Below are 24,323 nucleotides of genomic sequence, written 5' to 3'. Positions count from 1 at the left end.
GCAGTTCGCAAGTGCCGGTTGGCTGACTCCTGGCGATTTTTTCTGATAAACTTCAGTCCGAAGACTTTCTTCTCCACTCAAAGCTAAGTACCCCGTTGGGGAAACTTTTTCTTGCTCCAGTCCAATGTCAGAAAAAGTTAATAATTGTATTTCATGTGGGAAGCAAATACCTGTTAAGGATTTTCATTCTTACTGTATTCCTTGCTTAGGCCCTGACCACGACGTAGCTAGTTGTCTGTTTTGTGCTAGGTTCAATGAACGTACAATTAAACGAAGGTACGATTTTGCTTTTCATTACTTCGGTAGGCGCTTTAACTACAAAATGTCGTCAGATACTGTTCCGGCTACCGAAGTTCACAAACGTTACAAGGATAAAGACAGGCCTCCGAGGTCCAAATCTGATAGTGCACAAGCGGAGCCAGCTTCAGGTTCGGCCGCCGTCAGTGAGGCGCTTTTGCAGCCCCTGTCGTCGGCCATTTCAGAACCGATGGCCGAAACGGACTCTCATGAGGAGCCAACCAGGCCTTTAAATATTTCTATTGCAGGACCTTTGGACAATGCTCCTTCGGATGGGTCCGGAGCCGCTGTGCAGGTACCGGCTTCTGAAGGGGTTTTCAGGCCTACTCAGCTTCTAATAAAGGCAAAGCCAAAGACAAAGGCAAAGACTCCTTCTAAATCAAAGACTGCAACACAGGCCTCTTCTGAACCGGCTCCCAAGTCACAGAAACAGTTACTCAAGGTGGCGGAGGATTTACTTACTATGATTATGGGTTCTCATCCCCCTCCAGATAAAAGGCCAAGGCAGGATGTTTATTATGATTCCTCTGATCAGGCTTCTGTTTCTTCTTCTGACCAGGAATATTCTTTCCCTCCTTATGAGGATTCTGATGCTGAGGAATCCATTCCTTCATCAACTCCCCCTGAGGATTTCTCTTTTGGGGAAACTTTGCATGAAATGAGGGAACATTTCCACTGGGAAGGACAGGAATATTCGGAATCTAAGAAAAGACTAAGGGATTTTCTTCTTCTCCCCCAACATAGACCCCTGGCTATTCCTCCTGTTTTGGATATTGTGGATGATGCTTTTTCGGAGGCTAACTTAACCCCTGACTCTTTTCCTACTGCTCCTGTTAAGCCTGTTAGATATTACAGGGTTCCTGATTCCCACCAGTTTTTATACAAGAACCCTTCTGCTGACCCTGAAACCATTTCTCAGGGTCCTAAGGGAGTTAAGGCCGCTTCTGCCAAAAATCCCATTCCCACTGAAAAGGATTCTAGATCTTTAGAAAGATGGGGCAAAAAAGTGTACACTTCTGCTACTTTGTCCATTAGGGCTTTAAACTGTCAGTTTCATATGCTGAAATACCAGCAATTTCTCTTGTCTGTTTTAAAACAAAAGCTAACTTCCATTTCTGCCTGTGAAGATGATAAGGAATTACATGACTTATTGCATGCCACTGAACAAGTTGGGAAGCATGGTTTACACTGTGGATTTGATGCCTTGGAGGCTTGTTGTAGGGCTGCTGCCTCTGGCACAGTCATTAGAAGGCATGCATGGCTAAAGGAACAAAATTTACCAGAACATGTAAAAGCTAAATTATTGGATGCTCCTGTTCAACATATTGTTTTGTTTGGATCAAAAGCTGAAGAGGTGATTAAAAGATGGAGGATAAGGCGAAATCCATGCAAACAGTTAAAGATTTCTTACAAGTACAGCCACCAAGATTTAGCAGGAATTGGCCTTCTAAAAATTGGTCCTTTCCCACTTCAGACAGGCCTCAGAGGGGTAGATGTAGACGCTCCAGAGGAAGGCCTCAAACACAAGCTTCTTATAGACCAAGACAGTGGACTGCTTCCACCCCTAGGGGAGGAGAGGACAGGTCACAAACTCATAGGAAATGAACTCAGTGACTCCCTCTGTTGGGCTGCAAGAACTTCTTGCCTGGAAGCCCCTCTCGGAGGAAAACTCTCTCTTTCTTATCAAAATTGGACTCATATAACCCAAGACAAGTGGGTTCTGGATGTGGTTTTAAGAGGTTACAAATTCCATTTTCATACCCTGCCAAGGCCAAGCGGATGGCCAGACCTTCCAAAACATCAATGGACAGAGGCCTTAAACCAGGTGGAAGCTCTTTTGGCCATGAAAGCCATAGAACTGGTTCCACTTTCAGAGATGGGACAGGGTTTTTACTCAAGGCTCTTTCTAGTCCCCAGGAAGCAAAACTCATGGAGACCCATTCTGGATCTGTCAGTCTTGAACACCTTTCTAGAGATTCCAAAATTCAAGATGCTTACTCTACAGCAGCTACTTCCAATGCTGTCCAAAGATGCATGGATGGTAACTTTGGATTTAAAGGAGGCATATTTACACATTCCCATCAGGCAGGAACGCAGAAAATACCTCAGGTTCAAGGCCGGATCGAGGCACTTTCAATTCTCTGTGCTGCCCTTTGGATTGTCTACCGCGCCCAGGGCCTTCACCAAATGCCTGGCTCCAGTAGTAGCTTACTGCAGACTCAAGGGAATTCAAATTTACCCTTATCTGGACGATTGTCTAATTCAGGCAGACAGCAAGGATGTCTTACTCCAGATCTAGAATTTGTACAGAACCTCCTCAAGTTCCTGGGATTCTTTGTAAACATAAAAAAGTCAAATTTGACACCCTCACAACAGATAACTTTTCTGGGTGCTCTTCTAAACACCACAACCCAGATGGCATTTCTGACATCCGAAAAACAATTACAGCTGGCTTCAACTTTCAAGACCTTGGCAATTTTAACTCCGCTATCTGCAAGGAGATTCCTGCAGGCTTTGGGTTACATGGCCTCCTGCATCCTTCTCGTACCATATGCAAGACTACACATGAGGAAAATACAGTGGTACCTAAAAAATGTATGGTCTCAGCATTGCCACAATTTAGACATACTGATCTCCGTCCTGCCTTGCCTTCAAAAGGAATTTCTTTGGTAATCCAGGGCATGTACTCTAAACAAAGGGAAACCCTTCTGTCTGCCTCCTGCTACTCAGATTCTAACCACGGATGCCTCGGATTATGCTTGGGGAGCCCATTTTCAGGGAAACTGTCTGCAGGGCCTTTGGACAAAGGATCAGAAGCACCTGCATATCAATTTAAAGGAAATGTTAGCCGTTCAGAAAGCTCCAATGGCCTTCAGGAATCTTCTACAACCAGGACAACTACTAATACGGACAGACAACACCACAGTTATGTGGTACATAAACAAGCAAGGGGGATCTCATTCCTACCCCATTTGCAGACTAGCCATGGATCTATGGAACACTGCTCTAGCTTGCAATCTGGACCTTCAAGCTCAGTTTCTACCAGGGAAGCAAAACTTCCTGGCAGACAGTCTGAGCAGAAACCTTTCGGATCCACACGAGTGGATGCTGGACACCAAAATATTCAGGATAATAACAGCAGTCTGGGGATGTCCTCACATAGACCTCTTTGCATCCCATCTCAATCATCAACTACAGAATTTTTGCACCAGGACTTTCCACAAAGAAGCTTGGAAAGTGGATGCCCTATCATTCAGTTGGCGGAACCTCTTGGGATATGCTTTTCCGCCTCTTCCTCTTCTTCCACGGGTATTATTAAAGATAAAACAGGACAAGCCCAAGATGATAATCTTGCTGGCCCCAAATTGGCCTCGACAATTTTGGTACCCAACTCTAAAAAACCTATGTCTGGAGCCCCCTTGGGTTTTACCTCAGTCTCCGAACCTTCTGTCCCAACATCAGGGTCAGGTTCTACACTCTCATGTCAGAACTCTCAGCCTGGCGGCCTGGTTAATCCAGGGCCTTTGATTTCTTCTTTCCTACCCAAGCAGGTTATGGATGTCATTTTAGAAGCCAGACGTCCTAGCACTAGAAAATCTTATGCAGGAAAATGGAAAAGATTTTGTTCCTGGATGCAGGCTCAGGATTCTGATCCTCTTCTTCCGAACATTCCTTTAATTTTACTTTTCTTGACAGATCTCTTACATAAGGGTTTCTCTTTCTCTTCCATTAAGATACATGCCTCTGCTATTTCTGCTCATTATAATACAGACCCTGCAATCTTTTCCCACCAGCTCATGAGACAGTTTCTCAGAGGAGCTAAGAACTTAAGACCTCCTAGATCTCCTCCCATTCCTGCTTGGGATCTCAACTATGTTTTGGAAAAACTAACCTTGCCTCCTTTTGAGCCTGCTGCCTCTTCTGACATCAAGTTTTTATCTTGGAAGACAGCTGTCCTGTTAGCCCTAACCTCTGCCAGGAGAGTTTCAGAGTTACAAGCTCTTATGGCTGTGGAACCTTATATTATTTTGTCATCAAGACAGGGTGTCTTTGAGGACTAATCCTACCTTCATGCCTAAGGTGGTTTCCAAAGTGGCCTTAAATCAAACTATCCACTTGCCAACTTTTTTCCCCACTTCTCAAAATAAAGGGGAAAGGATTTTACATTCCTTGGATGTACACAGACAACTACGTTTTTACCTGGACAGACCCAAGGACATCAGAAAATCAGAACAATTGTTTGTTTCTTATGCTTCAAGTTCCCAAGGTAAAGCCATTTCAAAACAGACCATTTCTAAATGGATTGCTCATGGAATCAGATTTTGTTATTCACACCATGGAAAGTAAATCCCAGGGAGTATACGGACTCATTCCACCAGAGCTGCTGCCACTTCTGCGGCCTTCCTCAGGGGAGTTCCTACCAAAGGCATTTTGGAAGCTGCAACTGGAGTTCAGTGCATACTTTTTCTAAGCACTACAATTTACCTCTCTACTCTAAGTCTAGGGCAGGCTTTGCCTCTGCAGTCTTGCAGGGCCTTTTAGCCGCCCCTTCTTCTTTATGACCACCTCCCTTTCTTTCAGCTTTGGGATTCTACCCTACAATCTTGACTGCAATAGTGAAACACGATGAACATAGTACAGTTGTGCACACCTACCATAAATGTAGATGTTCGAGTGTCTTCACTGTTGCAGTCTGGGTTTCCCTCCCTCCTGTCCCCTCTTATTTTTACTTTTGTGTGGTTCCTTTTTTCACCATTCTTCTGAGGTGTATTTGCAAAGGATATGGGACCTTTCTTATTTAGGGACTCCTGACATCTGGGGCAAGAAAAACTGGAGAAGATGGCGTCGGCTGTCAGCTTTGTACTCCTGGTGCTCTGACGTCAGGGATCATGGTTGAACAGCCGACGCCGGACCCTGACTTTGGGATTTTGGCCGACCGAGGACTGCCTGCCGGCAGGGGAGAACCCTACAGTCATGACTGCAACAGTGAAGACACTCGAACATCTACATTTATGGTAGGTGTACACAACTGTACTTTCTTGCAATTCTCTTGACGGACTAAAATCACAAGCTTTCCAACAGAGAGGAGCATATCTTGTCTTTCTCTTAGAAGTTGTCTACACATCAGGTGTATGCTAGTAAGTGGAAATGGTTTGCTTTATTTGGCTATCTTTAAGGGGTTTGATCCTTTTGTGGTGCCAGTAGAGTTTGTTTGCGACTTACTGGCAGATATGATTCACTCTAGCTGTATTTATTTTAATGTTAATGGTAATTTGTCAGCCATTTCCCGCTTCCATAATGGTAGAGATAGTATGCCTTTAGCTGCCCTCAAACTTTCCAAGGCTTACCTCTAGGGTAGATTTTTTTTTCATCCTCCGATCAGGGTCCCTGCCCCTCTTTGTGAGTGGCCCTTCATGCTTTAGGTCCTAGCTGAACCTCCCTTTGAGCCTTCTGCTACACCTGACTTAAAAGTTATCTTTGTAGCTGTTACATCCACTAAGTGGTGTCAGAGTTGCAAGCCTACTTGTCAGTGTCTCCATACTTGTCTTTTTTTTTTCTTCATAAAGACAGGGTTTCCCTGTGCATAGCCCCCCCCCCTTTTCTTCGTAAGTTGACTATGGTGAACAGTTTGAACCAGTCCATTCATTTACCTGTGTTTTTCTTGTTTTCCAGCAAAGAGGAATACTGGATGCATTGTCTGAATGTTTGCAGGTAATTGAAGTTTTATTTGGATAGACCAAAATCTTTCAGAAAGTCTCATCATTTGTTTGTTTCTTTTTTAAAGCCTTGTTGGGCATGCCAGTGTCTAAGGATACTCTCGCCAAGTGGCTGTATGATTGTATTTCTTTTTGGTATAGTGTCAAGGCGAGCCCTTGCAGGGTAAACCAAAACATCATTGTACTAGAGATATGGGTAGGTCTACAGCACTTTTCTCCAGAGTTGCATTGGATGACATATGTGCAGCTGCTACCAGGGTGGGTTCTCACATCTTTGTGATCCACTACAAACTGGACATTTAGTCTAGATCCAGGGATTCCTTTGGTTCCACCTTATTGCTCAATATCCTTCCTTGACACCTTACTGGGGTTTTCACATGGAATCATCCATTACCAACAGTTCAAAAGATAGATGCTAGAAAAACAGATATAGTAGTTCATGAAAAGAAGACAAAAGTAGCATTGATCATTGAAATACCCACATCCAGTGACTACAGTGGCTTGCATACAGAGAGACACAAAGTTATAAAATATCAGGATTTTCAGACAGAAACGAGATCAATGTGGAAGAAAGATACCCAGACAGTCCCAATAGTAGTAGGAGCAATGGGTCTTGTAAAAAAGAATCTACAGTCGTATTTATATACAATACCAATACATGTAACTCCGTACGAATTACAGAAGGAGTCATTACTGGGCACATGGGTGCTGCAGTGAGCACTTCTGGTTGACATCAAAGATTGAAACAATACTAACTTCATAAACTTTAATCGTACTTTGACTTAAGAATGGGGTCCATTCCCGTCATAGTATTATAAACCCAGAAGATATGAAGAAATTCAAAAAAGGTTTTACTTGGCTGGGACTCTGTCTCGCAAGTTGAATCTAGATGGGAAAGGCAACATTTGATACAAAAGTTAAGTACGTAACAACAGTAGATTCATTTTGCTTTTTTCCAACTGTTTTAACCTTCCCACTCATTGACCTCCAACTTTTTTGGCGAGCCTCTTGACTGTAGAACAACCGAGTTGGTACTGGGGTCCCTCATATCTTTTGCCCATGGCGTGAATATGGTCAGTTTGGGGTTGTATGGAGCATACTCTATCTGAAGTAGCCATGAGGAGCGAGAGAGATTATGGTTAGAGGAGGCAGAGCTCGACGAGCTGAAATCTGTGAAATGTGGCTGGCCTCAGAATCAAGTTGGATCCAATAAATCTCATGTTGAACCAGTCGGAAAGAGTCAACACAGATGTGTCATTATGGTAAGTACCTTAACGTTTGTATTTTTCAAGTATACTGAAAAAAAGGTAGATACCTGTGTGAGTATTGTAGTGTACCCCATATGCATGGGACGGTATGAAAGGGAGAGTAACGGAAGTTTAATCTGTTTAAGGGGGGGGGGGTTCAGGTCAAGAGCCACTGAGGGTAACAACACAACAGGGACAGGATGGGTGAGGTAAGTGAACTCAGAATTGCTAACCAAACAGTCTTTTCTGGAAAATGCCCAGCTTTTCCTTTCTAAGAATAAAATCTATTTTCTCAGCTCTCCTTAATATTTTTGTTCATACAGACACTGAGAATACACTGAGCTGGTTTAATTTGCTTGACTGCAGGGAATGCATGCTAGTACTAGTATGAACAGATCTAAGTGAGGTACGTGCCATGCAGGGACTTGTTGCAATGCGGCACTGTATGAAAAACATAGTCTGCTTAATGTAGGAAAGAGTTAATATACTGCAACCAAAAATCCATTTTTTTATGCAAGAGGGTGTCAGTTGTGTACCACAGTGCTACTGCAGGCTGCTATTGTGTGATGTTTGCTGTTTCTTTTTTTTTTTTTTTTTTGTAGTTTGAGGGTTATGATATATATTTTGTGTGTACACTTTGTAAATTGCAGATTACACCTTTGATTGTACACATATTTCAGTAGTGAAGACTGGAGAGCTGATCAGTTGGTAAAATGAGAAGACAGTCATGATATTGTAGTAAGTCTGAAGGATAAAACTACTTGAACAGACATTATCTGTGGAAACAGTTGTGCTAGACAGTTTTTATAGGTTGTTTAACATGTTATTCATTTTAAGTATGTTTATGTTATTGTATTTTATTTTTCTTTGTTATTGCTAGAATCCACCAGAAGTGATGCCTCAAAGACTGGTGGACCAAAGGATTATCCTTTGACTGTACAAAATGCTGAAACTTTAGCAGGCAATACACATGAAGCTGATATGGTAGACAGAATTCCTTGTAAAGAAAGAACTGACCTTGCTACTAAACGTAACTCTTGCTCAGAACTCCTCTCTGTAGTCCTCGAGAAAAATGCAAGGAGATCACAGCACAAGCTAATTTCTTGCACAAGAGCAGACAGTAATGCATTTGAACCTGAGAAATCAGCTCTGCAGATGTCAGCATCTCCCACTGTTAAACTGGTTGCAAATAAGAGGTAAGTGGTGCTTAAAGTAGAAGTAAACTTATCAGCACAGGCTGAGCAGAAATTCTTAACAGTATAATGTGTCCTTTTAAGTCTTTGTGCTTAAAACTTTGGAAATTTAACTTTTAACTCTTGAAATATATATATTTCTGTTATAATCTTCCATAGTTGCATTAGCTCCAAGGTCCTTATCTTTTTCATCCTAAAATCTTGCCACTATGCTCCTTAACTGTTGGGTAACTGGCTTGCTGTGTTCGATATGCATTCTAAAATAGTCAGTTCTCTCTCTCTCTCTCTGTGGAATGTGCTACCCAGCCCACAAATATTTTTGTATTAGAATGTTCGTATTTAAATAGATGATAATTCCATATTATTATGTTTTGTTGCTTCAAATCCTGCAGAAGTCTCTGTGAAGAGCCCTTTTCAGAATAAGCATTTTATTTGGTATAGTTTGTGAAGCAGTCAGATTTATTTGCGGAGTAATTTTAATAGCTTGTTGTAATAGTACTGGTGGAGTTATGGCAGTCTGAATGAAGCTTGCGAATTGTCTTTTCAGTAAAGCATACAGATTAGCTAAATTAAATTGTGGTAAATATATTTTTTATAAAAGCTGTTGTGATTAAATCTTACATCGTACAGAAATGTAATTTGTGCAGGATGTGTAATTGCTTTCAGTGGAAATGCAGTACAGCTTTTAAAAGGGCAAAATATCTTCTAAAATATGTACATATTTGCAGTACCTAAAGCTTGGTGTTCTTTGAAATGCTCTTCTAGGTCAAAATATGCAGTAAAGTGTTCGGACTACAGTTTTTCCAGAGTGGCTGAACAAACCCAGTGCAAGAATGGAGAAAGGAGATTTTACCAGATAGATGTCTGTGCAAGTAGAGGTATAAAAGGTGGGAAGTTGAGGTTGGAATTTACTGGAGGACCTTAGCAAAAGGAACCAAAGTATTTGGAAGAAATAATTCGGATAGGCATGGTATTAGAGTAGGATGATGCTGAGCAGACGTTTGAATTGCACAGTACAGACTGCTTCCCTTGTAAGAGACTGATATCAGAGTATAGGCACAGAGAAAGGGGTGGGAAGTGCAATTGGACTGAAAACAAATTATTAAAAGGAAATCTTACATATGCTGCATGACAGTAACAATGGAAACTGTTGTTATGACTTGTTTTCTTTCTCTTTAATGTATGTAATGGGATCATGTCGATCTCTTAACAACTCTTTCACTAAATGCCAAAAGATCTAAAAAATGCTGGAACAACTAACAACTTTTGGCAAACCTTGGAGGCAAGTTTTTGCACCCTCCCTGCACCCACCCAAACCTGTATATTATATACCAACTCCGAGGTTGCCCAACAGTGGAAAAAGTAGAAAACTACAGTGTTACTAAAAGTTGTTTCAGATGAATTATGTTGATCTTTTGTCACTCAGTAAAGGAGATATCCATAACTTTACATGTTCCCAATGTAGTATCATTCTACAGATTAAAATGGGATGATTTAATAAAGATGTTTAGTGAGAAAGAGATGAGCTTAGGCACTTAGCATACCATCCTAATGTACTTTTCCCATATGGAGGATATGTTTGGGGAAGACTACTAGGATGTGAAGAGCACCGCAAGAAGAGGAAATAGTTGGACTACCTTAGATTGTGTCTGATGTTCTCCTTAACAGATGTTTTTCGTGTTTCACTGTTGCAGTCATCACATTTGGGTTATCTGCTTGCAGGTAGCCCTCAATCGGCCTGATTATCAAAGTCTTGGGTCATGCGTTTGTTGCTGTCTCATCTTCCATGACATCAGGTAGTCAGTGGTATAAATTATGCAGCCGATGCCATTACATCAGTCTTTCTTGCCTTGCAGTGCCCGAAGCAGAAGTAGTTCGCAAGTGCCGGTCGGCCAACTCCTGAAATTTTCATTTTTGAGTTTCGGATCCGAAGTCTTCAACTAAGCTAAGTACCCCGTTGGGGATCCTTTTTCTTGCTGTAAACCGATGTCAGTAAAAGTTAACAATTGTATTTCTTGTGGAAAGCAAATACCTCATAAAGATTTTCATTCGTACTGCATTCCTTTCTTAGGCCCAGACCACAATGTACCTCGCTGTCGGTTTTGTGCCTTATTCAAACCTCTAACTATTCATCATTGGTTCATTTTCGCATCCAGATATTTTGGTACTCTGTTCAATTATCCAGAAATGGCTTCGGTAAGCCACCCAACAACCGACATTCCGAAAAAACGCAAAGATAAAGATAAAGACAGAGACCGACCGCATAGGTCCAAAGCTGTTGATGACGCTTCTCCTAAGCTAGTCGCCAGTTTGCCGGTACTCAGTGAGGCGCTTTTGCAGCCCCTGATACCTGCTACTTCAGATTTGCAGGCCTCTACTGAGACCCATTCGGAGTCCGATATGCCGCGAGATGCTTCTTCAACTGTGGAACCTATGGATGTCTCTACTTTGGATGGGTCCGGAGCCACTGTTCAGGCACCGGCTTCTGAGGGTGTATTCAGGCCTACTGACTTGCATATTAAACTGACGCCATCTTCTTCAAGGCCTAAAACTCAATCCATGCCTAGAAAACCGACGCCCAGACCGTATGGTCAGGCCCCTATGCCTAAAAATCAAATGATAAGAATGGATGAAGACCTTATTACACTAATCTGGGGAAGCCACTCTTCTCCCTCTAAGAGACCTAGGACTGATTTTCCTTCTGATTCTTCTGATCAGGATTCTGAAATTTCTGTTTTCACTGATGACCAGGATTTGCCCTTATCTACCTATGAGGATTCTGATGCAGAGGACTGCATTCCCTCTGCTTCCCCTCCAGAGGATTTCTCTTTTGGTGAAACCTTGCATACTTTTAGGGAGCATTTCCGCTGGGAAAGCCAGGATTGCTCTGACTCCATAAAGAGGCTTAGGGAATTCTTACTCCTGCCTCAACACAGGCCTTTAACTATCCCTCCTGTACTGGACATTGTAGATGATGCCTTCTCGGAATCTAGCCTGGCCCCCTGACACTTTACCTCCGGCTCCCAGAAAACCTGACCGGTATTACAGGGTACCTGACTCTCACAAGTTCCTTTTTAAGAATCCTACTGCGAATCCTGAGACCATTTCACAGGGACCCAAGGGCATTAAGGCTTCTACTGCCAAAAACCCTACGCCCTCTGATAGAGATTCCAGGGCCCTGGATAGATGGGGTAAGAAGGTATAGACTTCTGCAACTTTGGCCATTAGGGCCTTAAACTGCCAGTTTCATATGTTAAAGTATCAGCAGTATATTATTGGATTGCTTAAACAGAAAATGATGTTGATTTCTGACTGTGCTGAAAGTAAAGAATTACAGGATTTAATGCATTCTGCTGAACAAGTTGGAAAACATACTTTGCAATGTGGTTTTGATTCATCTTGCAGGGCTGCTGTAACTGGGTCTGTACTTGGAAGGCATGCTTGGCTTAAGGAGCAACCTTTGTCAGATCATGTTAAAGCTAAATTACTGGATGCTCCCTTAAACCAAGATCGCCTGTTTGGCAACAAAGCAGAAGAAGTACTTAAAAAGATGGAGGAAAAGCTAAATCTATGCAAACTGTTAAAGATTTCCTGCAAGTACAGCCTCCTAGATTTAGTAGTCATTGGCCTTCTAAGAATTGGGCCTTTCCTGCCTCTTCCATGCCTTCTCAGTCCAAACCAAGAACCCACAGAACACCCAGGCTTCAGTCCCAAGGTACTCACAGGCCTAAGCAGTGGGGGGGGGGGGGGCTCCCATTTCCAAAGCAGGGAGTAGTAAGACATCCCCCTATGGTAAACTGTCACAATGACTTAACTTTAAACCTTCTAAGCCCTGCTCAACTGACTGTTCCTTTAGGGGGAAAGATTGCCTTGCATGCAAAAATACTGGAAACTCATTACCCAAGACAAATGGGTTTTAAATATAGTTCCCCAAGGATACAGATTCCACTTCCACTCCTTACCACCCCTAAACGGCCACACCTACTCCCAAATCAGTGGGCAGAGGCTCAAAAGCAGGTTCTCTCTCTTCTAAGCATCAGGGCTATTCAACCTGTCCCAGAAGAAGAATGGGGACAAGGTTTCTACTCAAGACTATTTCTGGTACCCAGAAAAAACAATTCCTGGCGTCCTATCCTGGGCCTGTCTATCCTAAACACTTTTTTGGTAATCCCAAAATTCAAAATGTTAACTCTTCATCAGCTGCTTCCCATGCTAGGCAAAAATGCCTGGTTGGCAACACTGGATTTAAAGGAAGCCTACCTGCACATCCCAGTAAGGGAATCTTGCAGAAGATACCTACGCTTCAGAGCAGGCTACATGCACTATCAGTTCTCTGCACTGCCCTTTCGCTTATCTACTGCGCCCAGGGTATTCACAAACTGCCTAGCTACAGTCATTGCATTTTGCAGGCAAAGAAATATTCAAATATACCCATACCTGGACGATTGTCTAATTCAGGCAGAAAGTCAGGACATACTATTAAATCATCTGGCATTTGTAAATAATTTACTAACTTCTCTGGGGTACAACATAAACGAAAATAAATCACATCTAGTACCCTGCCAGCAAATTGTATTCCTGGGAGCAAGCTTGAATACAACTTACCAGATGGCCTACCTCACGCCAAAGAAACAAGTTCATTTGACAGCCTACTTCAAACTACTGGCCACAATGACCCAGCTATCTGCAAGAAAAGTACTGCAAGCCCTGCGATTCATGGCCTCTTGCATTCTACTAATTCCATATGCAAGACTGCATATGAGAAAACTACAGTGGTGTCTAAAAAGCCTATGGTGTCAACATTCTCAGGACCTAGAATCAATGATTCCTATCATACCTTTTCTGAAGATAGAGTTCCTTTGGTGGGCAGAGGCCTGCCACCAAAACAAGGGACTGTCATTCACTCTACCCCCTGCCGCCCAAACCCTAACAACAGACGCATCAGACTATGCATGGGGGGCTCACTTGGCAGGGCAGTGCATTCAGGGCAAATGGAACCCAAGTCAAATACACCTGCATATCAATAAAAAAAAAATGTTAACTGTACAGAATGCTCTGACAGCCTTCAAGGACTACATTCTTCCAGGACAATTATTGGTAAAGACAGACAACAGCACAGTTATGTGGTACATAAACAAGCAGGGGGGAACCCACTCATACCCTCTCTGCAGACTAGCCATGGCTCTGTGGAACACAACCATGAACTACCAAGTGCACCTACAAGTTCAATTCCTGCCAGGCAAGCTAAACACACTGGCAGATGACCAAAGAAGAAATCTCATGGACCCCTAACGAGTGGAAACTGGAACCAAAGATATTCAACATGTTGAGAAACAAATGGGGGAACCCAGAGATAGACCTGTTTGCCTCACCTCAGAACTACCAATTGGACAAACTCTGCACAAGGACTCCCCACAGACAAGCTTGGAAAATGGATGCCCTGTCCTTCACCTGGAAAATGCCTTTCCCCCTCTGCCTCTCCTCTCCAAGGTGCTACTAAAGATCAAACAGGACAAACCAAGGACAGTACTGATTGCACCAGACTGGCCACGCCAACACGGGTTCCCCCTCTTGCGCAGTGTGTCACTGCGGGGACTATGGCACCTGCCTCAGTCCCCTGCCCTGCTGTCCCAGCAGGAGGGCCATATTCTGCACCCACAGCTTCATACCCTGAACCTTGCAGCCTGGCTAATTACCTGATCTCTCCGTTACCGTCCCTCAGTAAGCAAGTGATGGATGTCATTCTGGAGGCCTAGTACTAGAAAATCCTGTGCTGAAAAATGGAAAATATTCTGTTCCTGGAGTCATACTCTGGGGATGGGCACAACAGTGCCCACTTTACCGCATATTCTTCAGTACTTAACTGAAATGCTTCACAAGGGCCTTCCATTTTCTTCCATCAAAATTCATACCTCGGCCATTTCAGCACATTATAATACTGAGCCACCCCTTTTCTCTCATCCACTGCTGAAGCAATTCCTCAGAAGGGCCAAAAACTTAAGACCACCCAGGAGAGCCCCTACTCCAGCCTGGGACCTTGACTTTGTATTGGAAAAGCTCACTCTACCTCCCTTTGAGCTAGCTGCAAGTGCAGAGTTGAAATTCCTTTCTTGGAAAACAGCCTTTCTCCTAGCCATCACTTCAGCAAGAAGGGTGTCTGAATTACAGGCCCTCATGGCAGTGGAGCCTTTCATCATCTTTCATGCGGACAGGGTGTCCCTCAAGGCCAGTCCTTCCTTTATGCCCAAGATGGTATCCAGTGCGGCCCTTAATCAGTCCATTCATTTGCCAACCCTCTTTTCTAATCCACAGAACAAAGGGGAATGAATACTGCACTCCTTGGACGTGCACAGATTTTACTTGGACAGGACTAAGCCTCTCAGGAAATCTGAACAGCTGCTGGTTGCATTTGCTACAGGGGCAGAGGGGAAGGCCATTTCAAAGCAAACCATTTCTAAGTGGATAGGCCATTGCATTAATTTTTGCTATAAGCACCATGGAAAACCTACCACACAGGGGATAAGACCTCATTCCACCAGGGCTGCATCTACCTCTACAGCCTTTCTCAGAGGTGTCCCTACCAGGGACATCCTAGAAGCTGCTACCTGGAGTTCTGTACATACCTTCACCAGGTATTACCACTTGCCAATTTTCTCTAAATCAGAGCTGGCTTTGCCACTGCAGTCTTGCAGGGCATTACAGCTGGTCCTAATGCTATCTAATTACCTCCTCACATCCTTAGCTTTGGGAATCTACCCAAATGTGATGACTGCAACAGTGAAACACGAAGAACATAGTACAGTTGTGTACACTTACCATAAATGTAGATGTTCAAGTGTATTCACTGTTGCAGTCCTGATTACCTTCCCTCCAGCCCCCTGACTTATTTTGACTATACCTCTATTCTTGTTTACTATGCTTAAAGCTTTCTGGTGTATTTTTTGTTGGAGGTGTAACCTGGTATATAATTGCTTCCCATTATGGGGGCACCTGACATCTGGGGCAAGAAAAGGGCAAGGGTGGGAGGTTGGTATAAGGGTTAAGGTATTTACCTTATTAGACACAAGGTGCAGGGTTTGAGTCTTAAATGGGGTAATTGGCTAGGCTTAAAATGGCGCGCAAGGGAAGTTAGCCTAATACTAACCTGTGAACTTGTGTGAAAAACTGATGTAATGGCGTCGGCTGCATGCTTTATACGTTTGACTACCTGACGTCATGGAAGATGAGACAGCAACTGACACAGGATCCAAGACTTTGATAATCAGGTCGACTGAGGGCTACCTGCAAACAGATGACACAGATGTGTTGACTGTAACAGTGAATACACTCGAACATCTACATTTATGGTAAGTGCACACAACTGTACCTTTTTTCCAGGCTAGTCAGTTTTCTCATAAAGAAAAAAATATGTCCCTTCACAGACTGAAGAGACTTGTCATATGCGAGGCATTCTTACCTCCCCAGATGTGCTGAATTTTTTTTTTTTTAGCAGGTGGAGGGTGGTGACTTTGCATTTGCAGTCATAACTGCAGTTCCAGAATTGGGAGGTGACAGTTTTCCTACTGTTTTTCTAGCTTGAAAAACATCATAAGGGTATTTTTTAAAGTGATTTGGAAAGACCGCATCTTCGTAGACCCTTCCTCAGTAGGGGTTCAGTTCAGAGACCATGCTTTACCTGCAGGGCTGTTAGAAAATATGCAGACCACTCTTCTCACTGCAGGGACTGCCTCTCTTTTAGAATGAGGCCAGTAGTTCTGTACATCCTGGAGCTTAAGGGCCTGCGTGAGCAGTTTCAGAAGATCTCTTTCTGGATGGGGTCTCTCCAGGGAATTGTGGAGCTGCTGTCATACTGTGTAAGAATATTGTCTTTTGGCACATAGCTGTCAGGGTCAGTATAAGTAGTTCCTTCATTTCTGTCTGTGCAGAGTGTTGCCTTGTGCCTTACCTGTGCTTCCAAAGTATTTACCAAGGTGCTGGCTGGTTAAAGGGTCATGACGGGGAAGGATCTCCATGTGTTTCTTTTCCTGGAGACTGTCTTTTGATGACTCCATTAATAACTATCAGTTAGTATTCAGTGTTTGAACGTGTATATGGGTGCAGGCCCAGAATGTCTCTTTACTGTGGAAATAGTCCGATGGGTTGTTTTCATTAGGATAGAGCTGGACTCCAGTTTTTGTTGGTTGTTAATGTCCATTGAAAAGTAAAGAAGTCATGACTTGATATCTGCAGGGTGCAATGGAGTTTCCATGCGCAGACCTTTATCTGCCTTCGTGGCTTAATTCTGGCCATGGCTTTCTCTTTGACCTTTGTACATCTAACTTTACTTGTGATGTTCTTCGTGTTTCACTGTTGCAGTCATTACATTTGGGTAATCTGCTGGCAGGTTGCCCTCAGTCAGCCTGATTAACAAAGTCTTGGGTCCTGCGTCGGTTGCTGTCCCTTCTTCCATAACGTCAGGTCATCAGGGGTATAAAACATGCAGCCGATGCCATTACATCCATCTTTCTTGCCTTGCAGTGCCCAAAGCAGAAGCAGTTTGCAAGTGCTGGTTGGCCGACTCCTGAAATGTTCGTTTTCGAGTTTCAGAACCAAAGTCTTCAACTTAAAGCCAAGTACCCCATTGCTCCTTACCGATGTCAGTAAAAGTTTATAATTGCATTACTTATGGAAAGCAAATACCTCATAAAGATTTTCATTTGTACTGTATTCCTCGCCTAGGCCCTGACCACGACGTACCTTGCTGTTGGTTTTGTGCTTTGTTTAATCAGAGCACTATCCGTCGTCGGTACATTTTTGCCTCTAAATATTTTGGTTCTCGGTTTAATTATCCAGAAATGTCGTAGGTTAGCCATCCGACTACCGGGATTTCGAAAAAACGCAAAGATAAAGACAGAGACAGGCCACCAAGGTCCAAAGCTGCCGATGACACTTCTCCTAAGGCAGTCGCCAGTTTGCTGGTACTCAGTGAGGCGCTTTCGCAGCCCCTGATACCCGCTACTTCTGATTCGCAGGCCTCTATTGAGACCCAGTCGGAGTCCGGTATGCCGCGAGATACTTCAGCTATGGGAACCCGCAGATGTCTCTACCTTGGATGGGTCCGGAGCTGCTGTGCAGGCATAGGCTTCTGAGGGTGTATTCAGGCCTACAGACTTGCATATTAAATTGACACAGCCTTCATTACTAAGGCCTAAATCTCGATCCATGTCTAAAAAATCGATGCCCAGGCCACATGCTCAGGCCCCTATGCCTAAAAAACAAATGATAAAAATGACCGAAGATCTAATTACTGTGATCAGGGGTAGTCAAACCCCCCACCCCAAGAAGCCTAGGGCTGAGCTTGATTATGAATCTTCTCATCAGGATTCTGTTTCTTCTGACTCTTCTGATGACCTGGATTTGTCCATACCTTCTTATGAGGATTCAAAAATCCGGTTGCAGAACCAGAGACTATTTCTCAGGGGCCCAAGGGCATTAAGGCTTCCACTGCTAAAAATCCTACCCCTTCTGATAGAGACTCCAGGGCGCTGGATAGATGGGGAAAATAGGTTTATACCTCTGCAACCTTGGCAATCAGAGCTTTAAACTGCCAATTCCGTATGTTAAAATATCAACAGCATATTATTGGACTGCTTAAACCGAAAATTATGTTGATTCCTGACTGTGTGGAAAATAAAGATTTACAGGATTTAATGCATTCTGCTGAACAAGTTGGAAAACATACTTTGCAATGTGGTTTTGATTTTTTAGAGGCCTCTTGCAGGGCTGCTTTTACTGTGTCTGTGCTCAGAAGGCATGCTTGGCTTAAGGAGCAATCTTTTCCTGATCATGTTAAAGCTAAATTGTTGGAAGCTCCTTTAAATCAGGACTACCTGTTTGGCATTAAGGCTGAAGAAGTTATTAAAAAGATGGAAGGTAAAGCTAAATCTATGCAAAATGTTAAAGAGTTTTTTTACAAGTACAAGCACTGGCCTACTAAGAATTGGTCCTTTCCAGCCCCTTCCAGGTTCTCTCAAGCGAAACCAAGGCACAGCAAAAACACCAGGTTTCAGCCCCAGGGTACTCTCAGAACTAAGCAGTGGGGGGCCTCCACTTCCAAATCTGGAAATAACAAGACACCCCCCCCATGGTAAACCATCTCAATGACTTCCTTTTAAAATTCCCAAGCACTTATCTTTTGACCGCCCGTTTGGGGGGAAAGATTGCTCTTCATTCAAAGAACTGGGAACTCATAACCCAGGACCAAATGGGTTTTAAATATAGTGTCCCAGAGATACAGATTTCATTTCCACACGTTGCCAACACCAAACGGGTGGTCAGACCTGCCGCCAAATCAGTGGGTAGAGGCTCAAAAACAAAAACTTTCCCTCTTAAGCATGGGGCCTATTCAACTGGTACCAGAACAGGAAAAGGGACAAGGTTTCTATTCCAGGCTTTTTCTGGTACCCAGAAAAGACAAATCATGGTGTTCAATCCTGGGCCTGTCTACTCTAAACACCTTTCTGGAGATTCCAAAATTCAAGATGCTGACTCTTCACCAATTACTTCCTATGCTAGGCAAAGACGCCTGGTTGGCAACTCTAGATTTAAAAGAAGCATACCTGCACATCCCAGTCAGGGAATCATGCAGAAGATACCTATGCTTCAAAGCAGGCTACTTGCATTATCAGTTCTCTGCACTTCCCTTTGGCTTGTCTACTGCGCCCAGGGTATTCACAAAGTGCCTGGCTCCAGTTATTGCTTTTTGCAGGCAAAGAAATATTCAAATATATCCATACCTGGTCGATTGTCTAATTCAGGCAGAAAACCAGGGCATACTTTGAAATCATCTGGCGTTTGTAAAAAGGGTTCTAACTTGTCAGGGGTACACCATAAATGAAAAGAAATCACAACTGGTACCCTGTCAACAGATTACATTCCTGGGTGCAAGCTCGAATACAACTGCCCAGATGGCTTTCCTCATGCTAGAGAAGCAAATTCATTTGGTAACTTACTTCAAACAAGTGGCCACAAAAACCCTGCTATCTACCAGACAAATACTGCAAGCCTTGGAGTTCATGGCCTCCTGCATTCTTCTAATTCCATATGCAAGACTGCATATGAGGAAACTAGAGTGGTATCTAAAAAGTCTATGGATTCGACATTGTCACAGCCTGGAAACAATGATTCCTATCATACCTTGCCTACGCCTGGAGTTCCTATGGTGGGCAGAGGCCTGCCGCCTAAACAAGGGACTACCATTCATACTACGCCCTGCTGCCCAAACCCTAACTACAGATGCATAAGACTATGCATGGGGGACTCACCTGGCAGGGAAGTGCATTCAGGGCTAATGGAACCCAAATCAAATGCACCTACGTACCAAGCAAAAAGAAATGTTATCTGTACAGAATGCTCTGACAGCCTTCAAGGACTACATTCTTCCAGGATAACTAATGGTAAAGACGGACAACACCACGGTTATGTGGTACATAAGCAAGCAGGGGAGTACACATTCCTACCCCCTCGGCAGACTAGCCATGGCATTGTGGAACACAGCCTTGAGCTACCAAGTGCACCTACAAGCTCAATTCCTGCCAGGAAAATTGAATACACTGGCAGACGGACTAAGCAGAAACCTCATGGACCCACACGAGTGGAAACTGGAACCAAGGATTTTCAAAATGTAGACAAGCGAATGGGGGAGCCCATACATAGATTTATTTGCCTCCCCTCAGAACTACCAGTTGAACAAGTTTTGCCCAAGGACTCCCCACAAACAAGCCTGGAAAGTGGATGCTCTGTCCTTCAGCTGGAAAAACCTATCGGTGTACGCCTTCCCCCCACTGCCGCTGCTCTCCAAAGTTCTGCTAAAAGTCAAACAGGACAAACCAAGGATGATTTTGATTGCTCCAGATTGGCCGTGCCAACACTCGTACCCCCTCCTGTGCAATGTGTCGCAGTTATCTCCATGACACTTGCCTCATATCCCTTCCCTGCTTTCTCAGCAGGAGAATCAAATTCTGCACCCTCAGCTTCCAACATTGAACCTTGCAGCCTGGCTAATCACTTAAATTCACCCTTATCATCCCTCAGCAAACCTGTGATTGATGTCATCTTGGAGGCAAGGAGACCTAGTACTAGAAAATCTTATGCTGACAAGTGGAAAATAATCTGTGCCTGGAATCAATCTTTAAGGATGAGCACAGCAACGCCCAATTTACCTCAGATTTTGCAATACTTAACTGAGATGCTTCACAAGGGCCTGTCTTTTTCCTCCATTAAAATCCACACCTCAGCTATTTCAGCTCATTATAACACAGAGCCTCCAATCTTCTCTCATCCTCTGCTCAAGCAGTATCTCAGAGGGGAAAAAAACTTGAGACCACCCAGGAGAGGCTCCAACCCTTGCCAGGGACCTTAACTTTGTTTTGGAGAACTCACTCTATCTCCTTTCGAGCCAGTTGCTACTGCAGACTTAAAATTTCTTTCATGGAAAACAGCCTTTCTTTTAGCAATCACTTCAGCTAGAAGGATATCTGAATTACAGGCCCTTATGGCAGTGGAGCCTTTCATCATCTTTCATGCGGACAGGATATCTCTCAGGACCAATCCATCCTTCATGCCCAAGGTGCTTTCCAGTGTGGCTCTTAATCAGTTCATTCATTTACCAACCTTGTTTCCCAATCCACAGAACAAAGGGGAACGGAATCTGCATTCTTTGGATGTGCACAGACAACTTAGATTCTACTTGGACAGGACTTAACCTTGAAGAAAATCTGAACAACTGCTGGTAGCATTTGCTGCAGGGGCAGAGGGGAAGGCGATTTCAAAGCAAACCATTTCTAAATGGATAAGCCATTGCATTCATTTCTGCTATAAGCACCATGGAAAACCTATCCCCGAGGGGATCAGATCTCACTCCACCAGGGCTGCAATTACTTCTGCAGCCTTTCTCAGAGTTGTTCCTACCAGGGACATCCTAGAAGCTTCTACCTGGAGCTCTGTACATACTTTCACCAAGTATTATTATTTACCAATTTTCTCTAAATCCAGAGCTGGCTTTGCCACTGCTGTCTTGCAGGGCCTTATAGCTGGCCCTAATGCTGTATAAACTCCTCTTCCCAACCATAGCTTTGAGAATCTACCCAATTGTAATGACTGCAACAGTGAAACACGAAGAACATAGTACAGTTGTGTACACTTACCATAAATGTAGATGTTCGAGTGTATTCACTGTTGCAGTCCTGGTTACCCTCCCTCCAGCCCCCTAACTTTTTCTGGCTATACCTCTACTTTCCTTTACTATGCTTAAAAGCCTTTTTTGGTGTATTTGCTTTTTGTTGGAGGTATACTTTTGTGTTTTTATGTTTATTTGCTCCCCATTAGGTGGGCACCTGACATCTGGGGCAAGAAAAACTGATGTAATGGAGTCTGCTGCATGTTTTATACCCCTGACTATCTGACGTTCTGACGTCATGGAAGAAGGGACAGCAACCAACGCAGGACCCAAGACTTTGTTAATCAGGCCGATTGAGGGCAACCTGCCAGCAGATTACCCAAATGTAATGACTGCAACAGTGAATACACTCAAACATCTACATTTATGGTAAGTGTACACAGCTGTACTTTAGTGGTGTTGCACTGGAATATGAAATGTCAGTGAATGCAGAGTTTTGACTTGTATATTGATCTTCGTTTGGTTTCAGATCCCTGTCCGTGGGTTGCAGAGTGATAGGTAGGTCATCTCACCAGATAAGGTATGGGTTTTCCCTTCCTGCTGCAGAACTCTTCAGTTGATGATGACAGAAGCTTTGTGATATGGGTTGAGGTGCCTGTCTTGGCTTCCATATGGTCTAAGGGCAGTGGATTCCAGCCTATGGTCAGGGGGCTCCACATAAATCATCTTGGAGCTACAGACATATAAAGCACTTTCTCTGAAGCCTGTGGTAAGGAAACTGAGAACAGAGCCCCCCTTCTACTGTGCTTTGTTCTGCTAGCCATGCAGTGTTGTACATAAACAAATAGGGCATCCTGCTGTGTTAGCACCTATGTTGGGAGACGGTATGGTTCTTTCAGTGGGTTGTAGAAGGGAGCGTAAAAGTTAGGAGTTTTGAAATTCTGGATGATTTGGCAGTTCTGAATGTGACACATCCAAGAGGTTAGCCTGTTGTCTACAAATGAGAGCATGTCTGCCTGATTTTGAAAGATAATGAGGAGCTAATGGTGAATCAGTCTCCCTCCCTCTGTGCACTGTTTCTTGTATTGCCATGGCTTATTGCAAAGTTTAGAGAATGAAGACTAGAATCAAGCCTTCGTGCCAAACAGTGGCCTAGAATGGTGCGACTTTAGTCTTGAAATCCCCCGACTGAACTGGAAACTGGTAGTATACATCAAGGAAATCCTTCTCTTTCTTCTCTTTTAGAATGTTCTTTCTTCTCTTTTAGAATGTCTGTGTCTTTTGAATGCACCACTAGAAGGATTTGTGGTCAATAGACCTGCCACAAAGCTTTTCAGTCATCAAACGTGTTGTCCCCTAGTGGAAGAGATTCTCCATCTGGCAGTTAATTATGAATTGCTGCCTTTGTCATTTGTCTTGCAGGTAGCCCCGGCCTATCCTGGGTTTCATTTCGTAGTGGTGATCTATGCCTGTGGCATCTCTGTACATTATAACCTGAAGGTAGTCTGTTACTTAGGTAAGAGGGAAAAATGATAAAGATCTGGAAGGTTTTGTTTAACGGTATTTTAAGAGGAGGAGAAGCACCAACATCCTGGAAGAGAGTGGTGGTGGCTGTAATTCCTGAAGAGTGTAAAGACCCATCAGATCTAGCTTCATACAGGCCCATTTTTATCCTAAACAGTGATTATAAAGTGTTTTTGTCTTTAATGGCTAAAAGAATGGCAAAGGTGATGCTGAATGTAAGAAAATTACCACCGTTGTTGGTGGGTCTTGTGCAGAGAAAACATTTGACAGAGTAAGCTGGGAACTTATGAGCAGGGCAATGGAAGGATTTGCATTATCTGATAAAATTGTAAGGTTGATTAGGAGGATATATGAGGGATCAGAGTTGAAAATTAAAGTGAGTGGGTTCCTCTCTGATAATTTCTGTTTGAGCAGAGGAAGCAGACAAGAGGTGTCCTCTTTCCCCTTTGTTATTTGCAGTATGTTTAGAACCATTAGCAAAGAAAATAAGAGACTCGGAAATTCAAGGGTATAATTGGTATGATAGTCAAGAAAAGCTGCCTGTATTTGCAGATGATATTATTTTATACGTGATAAAACCAGAAAAGGACATTTCAGTGCTGTGGAACATTTTGAGCAGTTTCGTATCTTTTCGGGATACAAAATTAATGAAGCTAAAACAAAAGCAATAGCTGTAAATTATGGACTCACCCACAAATTGGTTCAGCAATATCCATATTTATGGAGACATGATAAAAATAAGTACTTAGGAGTATGGCTTAAAAAGGATTCTGGTGTGGCAGCTAAGGATATGTAAGAAGAGACTAAACAAAATGATAGCAAAAGTTGAGAAATTAGAAGCTCTCTTATATGGATATGCATAGCAAGGTATAAGCAGTTAAAATGTTTTCAGTCAATTTCGTTTTATACACATGACAGGCATAGCTTTATCAACCAGAGGGGAAGTTGTGGATAGCAATTAATAAAGAGCTGAATGATTTTATCTTGGAGGGGTTGAAGGCAAGAGTCAAGTGGGATAAGCTGATTCTTCCAATTGAACAAGGCGATTTGGGCTTACCCGATTTGAAGGGGCATTTCAGAGATACACAGTCAAAGCTTCTAGCCATAGCACAAGCAGAAACCTATATTTCAAGGTGGAGAGTGATGATAATGAAACGGGGGAAGCTCAAGAAACAAGGAGAGACTGGGA

The 24,323-nt window shown here is 43.3% G+C and overlaps 1 protein-coding gene across 1 annotated transcript in view; it reads left to right on the top strand.

Moving 5' to 3' along the window:
- The window catches only part of LOC122792761, a 1,018,830-nt gene that overhangs the window by 358,626 nt on the left and 635,881 nt on the right, over nt 1–24,323 (top strand). Inside the window, exon 6 of the mRNA XM_044060334.1 lies at nt 8,142–8,457. Coding sequence (XP_043916269.1) covers nt 8,142–8,457 — 316 coding nt within the window. The remainder of the gene's footprint in view (nt 1–8,141; nt 8,458–24,323) is intronic.

The sequence above is a fragment of the Protopterus annectens genome, chromosome 2.part0, assembly GCF_019279795.1.
Source record: "Protopterus annectens isolate FY-2018-M chromosome 2.part0, PAN1.0, whole genome shotgun sequence".
Lineage (NCBI taxonomy): Eukaryota > Metazoa > Chordata > Ceratodontiformes > Protopteridae > Protopterus > Protopterus annectens.
This window is presented reverse-complemented; position numbering and strand designations above follow the sequence as displayed.